Raw genomic sequence first — 8,232 nt, 5'->3', positions numbered from 1 at the left:
GAAGTGCAAGTAGGGAACTGAAGCAGTGTACCAGATACCTGCCTGGCATCACTTTTGCTGTAGTACATTAACCAAGCCTACTGCACACATTGTTACAAGTGCATTTGAGATGTTAAATTTTGTAGTTCTCTCACCAACAGAAGCCATTAGTGTGCAAAACCTGTTATGTCTGTATCCATCTTTACACTTGGGAGAGTGAATGCAGACAGGTGAGAATGTTCTTTATGTCTAAACCAAGAAAAACAAGAACTCACCCTTTGGACAGTTGGTGAAACGGAGAAGCTGCACAGAATTTATTATTTCAGAAGGTTGCAACTTAAAATAGAACTGGATTTCTTCATATGTTAATGCTAGCATTTATGAAGTGCTGGACTCAAACTGCAGCAACCACAATGAACCTCAAGCCAATTCTCAGAAAACAGACTGCAAAAATTCTTTTTAAAATCAGCTAATGGATGATAGTGGTTGCTATTTCAACTAGTCTTCACAGTATGTATGACAACAAAGCAGACCTGTATGCATTTTTTTTTTAAACTGAAGATTTATTGGAAAGAAATTTGATCCCATATCTTTTCAGCAATATAGGATATTTAACATTTTATATAGACTGTATTCAAGTAGAAAAGATTACATTAAAAATTTCTAATATTGCACTTGGGACAAGTCATGGCTAAGCTACTAACATTAGCATTCCAAAACAAAATCATACATAGTCTTCAGAATCTGAGTGAGCTGCCTTGTGTTATCATTAAGATTTCTTTACAGGTATTTTGATATACTGTACTATTCAACTTAAGCTCACTGCTAAGAATAATTCCTGTAATTTAAAGGTAAAGGCAAGCAGTATGCTGAATGCAAGCAATATGCTGTATGCTACCAGGAATGATTTGGGCAATTTCTTCATTCACAATATTTCACACTTCAGCTAAAATACTGTAGTGATTCATTTAACTCTTGTACAAGAATCCAGCATACACATGAAAGACTTCAATGCACATGAGAAGTGAAATACACAACTGCTTTTACACATTATTTCCGCAATCACCACATAGGCAAGAACCTTTTGTGGCTCACTGAAACAGACAAGTAGATTAACCAGTATTTGCACACAGTGAGACATGTAGTCTTCACATGCCAGGCACAGCAGAAGCATAACTGGCATCTTTTCACATTATAGCAGTCTCTAGCCAGTGAAGTCCCAAAAGGGATGGTCATTGCAACAAAGCCTGAATGGGTGAGAAATCCAAAAGGGAATCCCGGCGAGTTGCAGATAGGGATTTTCACAGAAGTGTAAAGGAGGAATTAACCACTGAGTCAGTGTTAGGGATCAGAGAAATGGATTAGAGGGGGAAAAAAAAAAAAAAAAATCCCTCTACATTCATTCCCAAACACGCTTAAAAGGGGTGGGAGAATCAATAATCATAGCAAGTGGCAAGTACTGGGGAAAACAGGACAGGGCTTAATTAGTAAGTAAAGCTGTTGCTCTGAACTGGTATTTAAAGATCTTGTTTAACAAGTAGTGATTAGGATTTGCATTTTATAGAAGCATGAAGGTTTCTGCAACTGAAGTCTGCACGGTGAGAGAAAAGCTATGAACTTTACAATTTGATTGCACAGTGGGTGCAAAGGGTGGAAAACTGCAGTTCAGCAGCAGCTTCTCTCCCCTCTTGTATCTTGTTTACATTCACAAAACAGGTTCACTTACAACAGTTAAAAAGAGATACCCTTCTTTCCTTCACCTTTAAACCCAGCTTTACTTCTTCAGAAAAAAAATTCAGAATGTTAAGAGTCACTAAGGTCCATTTTATTAGTAGCAGCAGTTTCAATTTTTACGTAAAAATAGTGTCAGCAGCTCTTACTAATGATACAATTAAACTTTCGTTTTAGTAAGCAGTATTACATAAAAAGCAGAGTCATTTATTTGGACTAGCGCTTTTTGCCTTAGTTAAGCAAATCGCACAAGTAATCTAGCTCTCTGTAGGGGCCCTACTGATGTAAGGAACAAGTCTACCCATATGTATAGACTTAACAGGATTAGCCTACAAAGGACCAGTCTTCACTGTGCATTCTCTTAAGAGTAGTTTTCTTCCACTCTTTTTTACCATGACAAACATTTGGGGCATTTTAATACAGACACTCTGTAGTACTTGTTGTATCTTCTTATTTTGCTGTAGGTCCTGTAAAAATCATGCAGTTTGCAGGCTTGCTCTTTGGGACAATATGGTTGTACGTTACTGTTTTCAGTCACAGAAAAACCCCACAAAGATAGACCAGCTATATGAAAACATGAGAAAATCATTTACTTTGAAAACTTGGTTCAAAATTCCATACTGGATACCAGGAAGCTGAGTTTTAGCAGATAATCTGCAGACATTCATCCATCTCTGGATATCAGTCAGTTTAAATGATGCGATGCAGCGCCAAGAAAGTGGTAAAAGCAAAGTGTTACATAAGCAGGCAAGTGTTAGGTAATTAGCAAAACACAAAATAATGGAGCTTTGACTCTCAGGATAAGAAAAGCTGCACCTGTAACTGCATGATTTGTACTCTCCTAAAAGCTGAGCAAGTATCCCTTTAGTAGGTGAAAAAAATAAATCAGATGTCACACTGTTTACCAATGTATTAGATGTGATTGTAGTTACCTACTGGACATGTCATCTGCTGTGTTTTGTAGAATTTTGTGATGCTTACCCTTTTTCAGAAAGCCTAAAAAGGTTTAAAGTCTACTTTGAGTCTGACTTCCCTACACTATCCTCAATTATATTTAACAAATGATACACTTATTATAAAAAAATCAAGTTGTCCTTAAAAATAATGAAGAACGTGCTATCTTGGTTAGAAAACTCCCACTTGTACATATGCTTCCAACAGTCAGATAAATCATAATGAGCAACAAAAAGATGTCAGAAGTTATTAAAACCAATATTGCATAATTATAACCAGCTTATAGGCTTTTTCACTCAATTTCCCATATTTAAAAAGTTTGTAGATGTACATCTTCAAAAAACCACACCACCACCAAACCTGACTGCCACTCAGGCAGATTCTCACTTGGAAACAAATTGTAGCAGTTGTGTTTTCATTAAGAAAACTAAAATAGTAGCCAAGCTCAGCAACTTGGGCAGCAATACAGTATTTCAGCAAGTCCAGGAATACTTGGTCCTGAAACGTGCTGGTATAAAAATGATTTAAACCAAAGCCTGCTCTTGGATCATGACATAATTGCAATGAAGTTGGCTGATGCTTGCCTTTAAAGTGGTATCAGTTGATCTTCTCTAGCCTCAAATAGTAGTAATATTAACTATTAAAAAAAAATAAAAAATCAAGCAATCATGCTGTCAACCAACAAGCAGCAGTCTATACACGACATACTACAAAACAATGAGGGATCTCCGCCCTGTAGTCACAACCGTATTTTAATTACCTTTTCTGTGAACATATAAGCAAACGGTATCTTAAACTGCAATACTCAAATCTGCTTGACAGATTCTTGCACCCTACCCTGTGCCGTGTAACTTTCAGATCCCATCCTCCAGTCAGGAACTCCAGGCCTGGCAGAGCATCTGCAAGGTGAGACAGGGAGGGAGCCTACAGGGTGCCAAGGCAGGAGGCCAGAAGAGAGAGATGTGGAACAGTGCAGCCAGCTGAAAGGGCACTCTGCACCTGCATCCCCAGGAGAAGCAAGCAGGATCAGAAAACAGCAGTAGGGAGAAGGAGGGATCTGAAGACTAGAGAGACTGTAAAGCTCAGAAGCAACATGTATGAGGCTTTTTACTGCTATTTTTCTTTACACCCAGTTTTCAGTTCCAAGCACAAGAGTACACCCCCAAGCTTTGTACAAAATCAACATTCATGTTTCATTATCTCATCTGGAAAATTCAGGAACCACCTATCAATTTGGCAACCATTGTGTTTTCACATGAAGAGAGATCAAAATTCAGGTGCTGTATAGGAACAACAGAATGAATGCAAGAAACCCTTCATCTCAATCATGAATTCAGCAACATCAGTAGCAAACAAACCATTTCTGCAAATGAATCTTCGGTACTTTCATAGTGCCTAGCACTTACTACACAGACACTGTCAGCTTCAGAGGGCATTGATTTCAGTATTAGCACATATTGGGTACCAGACTTAAAATCCATACCAGTCAGCAGCGGCTATGATTTATCAGAAGAAGGCCTGGTTTGTTTTTTATTCCACAATGTTCTGTTTGTAGAATGTCCTCTTATAAAATCTTCCATTACTAAGTTAACTACTACAGCATAGTGGAATTATCATCCGTAATACCAAGCATAGCAGATTGTCTTTGAAAACAATGCTCTGATCTGAAGCGTACTATGATTATAAATGCTAGAAAAATATGACAGACTAATGTTTCTGGAGAAAAACCTACTTACTGCACTAAGAATTTTTTTTTTTCCCCATGAAAACACACAAGGCTACAGATAGTAAGATAGTAAAAAATACCAGACTTGTCAACCTGGAAAAAGCATGACCTTAAACAGCATGAACCATGGTCCTTATTTCCATTTCAGGTATTACCACCAGGAACAATTATTTTCAGTATTTGGAAAGGCAAAAGTTATCTCAGCAATCACTTTAATAAAAATTATTACAACCTATTAAAATCAAGGAGATTTAAGCTTTCACAAACAATTTAGGGATTTAATTTTTCCTGCCACATAACTTGGAAGATAAAAAACTTCAAGCATTGCTTCCATCACCAGCATCTTCCCTCAGCTGCCTGTTGTTTCAGTGACTATGAACATGAGTAGCATCATGTAATGTCTGATTACTCCCAACAATATGAAGAGACTAAGAATTAGAGTTAAACCTAGTATTTTGACTGAAATAATTTCCACAAGATATGTGGAACAAAATATCCAGCTTGTTTTGGAAGCAAGTCTCTTCACAACAGCTTTGCCTTTTACATTTAGAATTTTTCTGTCTGTTTGGTAAGATGCAAGTATAAGGGAAGTCTAACATCTATAGTTAGGCAAGTACACAACCTCCCCACATACACCACTAGTAAATAATCAGACTGCATACAAGATATTTGTAAAAGTAATAAAACCCTTTGATGCTCCATATTTATGCTGGCAAATACCTCTCCTGATATAGAAGGCACTTGAAAACCCAATATGGTTTGGTTCATTAAGTTTGCAAAGTACAAACAATTGTACAAACATAGAATTATATTGAAGCATGTCAGCCATTGTGACATTATCTACAAAACAAGTTTCCAATTGTTGATAACACTGGTTTTATGGGAATGAGCAGTGGTTTCAGCAGCTTTACTGAAGACATGACAGGGTTTCCAGTACCACAATCTTAGTAAGTAAAAAACCCTCAAAAACGTACAAGTTTAGGGGCCACAAAAAGACAAGACCCAAAGTCCATAACCTTCATTCAATATCCGCTCCTTAGAAGTGAACTCCATCCATAGCCTGAGGGCAAAAATCTATTCAGTCAATTCCAGAACAGTGGTGGTAGCAGGCTCTGTCTTGAGAAGTATGTTGTTATACCATTACAGTACAGAAAACTTTGGTCCAACAGCACGATTTCAGAAATTCACTACATGGCTGCGACATCAATCTGTATGTAAAGCTGTCTTACTCCTGCCTATGGAAGAGAGAAGGAGAGTGAAAAAAACCTGTAAGGCCAAAGCAATTTAACTGACCTGAACACCAGTCCATGTCAGTAAGTAACCTAGCAAAAACCTCAGCATCTTATTTTTCTGTAATTCATCTTCCACATTTAGCACATAATTCACTGAGATACTGGCAATCTGGAAACCTACAAACTTTGAGAGTGCTGTATGAATACATAGTTCTTCACACAGTCAAGTGCACATATATAATTATATATCAACATTAGCTTGGCTACATTACCTTGTCTGGTTCATCCTAAATAACTGTTGTACGTGAAACTGCACAAAAGTAATTCTTTATTTTGTACAAGTTTAACTTCCTGAAAAGCAAGCTGCTTGAAGAACTGTCAGTTAAAAATGGAGCTAAGCACAAGAGCATAACATGGGATCTGTTATTCGAACCAGTTCTATGCTTAAGATTTCAGCAAGAAACAACGACTACAGTGAATTTACATGACATCATGACACACTAAAATAACTTCTGGTAAACGTATGTGAATTGTACGAAAGTATTTGTCTCCTCAGAAATCCTATTAAACTAGGCTTAGATGGACTTGCTTAGTTTTATCATCATTCAGTATAAAACAGCATTAAAAAAAATCATTTAGTCATTCATTTTAACCTCAGCGGCAGGCCAGCAATAATGTTGTGATGGTCACTGGTTATGCAACGTGATCTTGAAGCATTAGGCTGAACACCGCTAAAGATCATATTGTCTTCAACTATCATCAACTTGCTTTTAGCTCAGTTGAGTGGCAAAAACAACTATCAATTATATTAAGATTAATGAGGCCAATATTACTAAGGAGAAGAACCTCTACTTGCTTCAACTGTTCCTCCACTTATTACCATAGGTCAGGTAAGAAAAATGATAGACCTTGTTCTCCCAATTCCCTTTCTAGACACATGGCTCTTGATACCTGCACAGCTACAAAACAGCTGAAGAGCTAATGACTCCCTTGGAAAATGCAATCCTTTGGAGACTTGAGATGTAAAATTAGTTTTAATGTAATAGGATGTTCTGTATAGTCCTGCCCCAAAAATATCCCTTAGTTTCAAACTACTCAGTCTGCAGAATAAGCCAAACAGACTGATTTCTACCTACTCAATAATCTAAAGCTGTATGTGATGGAACATCTCAAAAAGGACCAAATTTTATTCATAAAGTTTGATTTTAGAATATTTGTAACAATAAATCCTCCTTTCCTAAGTCTCTAACATAAAACCAATTACCTGTGTTTATTTTTATTTGGTTCCCCATAACTGAGTACTTTAAAATTCCTTAAACTTTAAGGAGTTCAAAAGAATTCATGCGCTCAGGCAGCACCATTGTAGGGTTGGCTTCAGTGGTGTCTCTCCTGAAAGTCCAGAAACTTAGTAGGCAAGATGCATAACACCCCCCTCCCCCCCCAATCCAGTCTGGAATTTTTAATAAATGTTGTAAAACAGTTAGTAAAAGGGGAACTTATCAGATGCATAAAAAATTCACTAAGCCATCACGTACGCAAGCTGCCAATGCAGTGGGCCAATACAACATTTAGAACAAGGAAAAGAATGTGCATGTGAGCACACACAGACTTTTCCCCACTGTAGAAAGCTTTGAAAAGAACATTTATGCAAGCACCAATTAACCTGTTGACAGAAGCAGTCTTTATTTACAGTATCAAATATACCTGATCAGAAGCTCCCTTTCTTCACTGTCCAGCTCACTTAGAGAAGTCAGTAATTTACATATCTCCAAAATATTACCCTTTAGCTAATAATACTCTGTTACCTAAAACACTGGTTATAAACAGGAGTATTTGTCTCCTTTTCAGCTACAAAACTCTCCATTACTCAAAAGCACAGAAAGGACATTATGGAAAAATGTAATAGTTTTTTTCAAATACAGTCCTCCAACGTCAAGGATAAACCCAGGATGTTTGGCTCTGCATGGTATGAGAAAGTTTCCAGCTTTATTCTTCACAAAGTTCTCTTGCTTGGAGAGAAATTTTCTATTTTATCTTAATAGACTCTAAGTTCTACTTGTAAACCATTCACATCCAGTAGCTATACTGGATAGGCAGCCAAACTGAATTTCATGTTTCATGGTTAAAAGTATAAGGAAGCAACAGAAAAATCTTTCTGAAATTTATAAGTTTTTAATCTTAAGGCAAGAACTATCAACTTCTAATAAAGTTTCTGTTGTTCACAAGAATTGTAGCATTTCATATCAGCTACAAGTGCTATCAAATACATCACTATCTATATAAAAAAATATAAACTGTAAGGAAATAAATGGGAACATACTGGTCATATACAACATGACAATTGATGGTTACGTTTTAACTAGTGATCACCTGTCCTGGTTTCAGCTGGCATAGAGTTAATTTTCCTTCTAGCAGCTGGTATAGCAAGTGTTGTGTTTTGGGTTCAGTATGAGAAGAATGTTGATAACACATTGATGTTTTCAGTTGTTGCTGAGTAGTGTTTAGACTAAGTCAAGGCTTTTTCAGCTTCTCATGCCCAGCCATCAAGAAGGCTGGAGGGGCACAAGAATTTGGGAGGGGACACAGCCAGGACAGCTGACCCAAACTGGC

General features: G+C 37.1%; 1 protein-coding gene across 3 annotated transcripts in view; it reads right to left on the bottom strand.

Moving 5' to 3' along the window:
- Positions 1–1,359: 1,359 nt before the first annotated feature.
- SLC30A7 (solute carrier family 30 (zinc transporter), member 7) overlaps positions 1,360–8,232 on the bottom strand; it is a 34,180-nt gene continuing 27,307 nt past the window's right edge. For 2 of the 3 annotated variants that reach the window (XM_010563627.1, XM_010563628.1), the window contains exon 11: positions 1,360–5,625. In XM_010563627.1, coding sequence (XP_010561929.1) covers positions 5,578–5,625 — 48 coding nt within the window. In that variant the 3' untranslated portion in view covers positions 1,360–5,577. Of the gene's footprint in view, positions 7,012–8,232 lie in introns of all 3 variants that reach the window. The other variant, XM_010563629.1, reaches the window with a different exon arrangement.

Source organism: Haliaeetus leucocephalus, unplaced genomic scaffold, assembly GCF_000737465.1.
Source record: "Haliaeetus leucocephalus isolate CR32 unplaced genomic scaffold, Haliaeetus_leucocephalus-4.0 Scaffold172, whole genome shotgun sequence".
Classification (NCBI taxonomy): domain Eukaryota; kingdom Metazoa; phylum Chordata; class Aves; order Accipitriformes; family Accipitridae; genus Haliaeetus; species Haliaeetus leucocephalus.
This window is presented reverse-complemented; position numbering and strand designations above follow the sequence as displayed.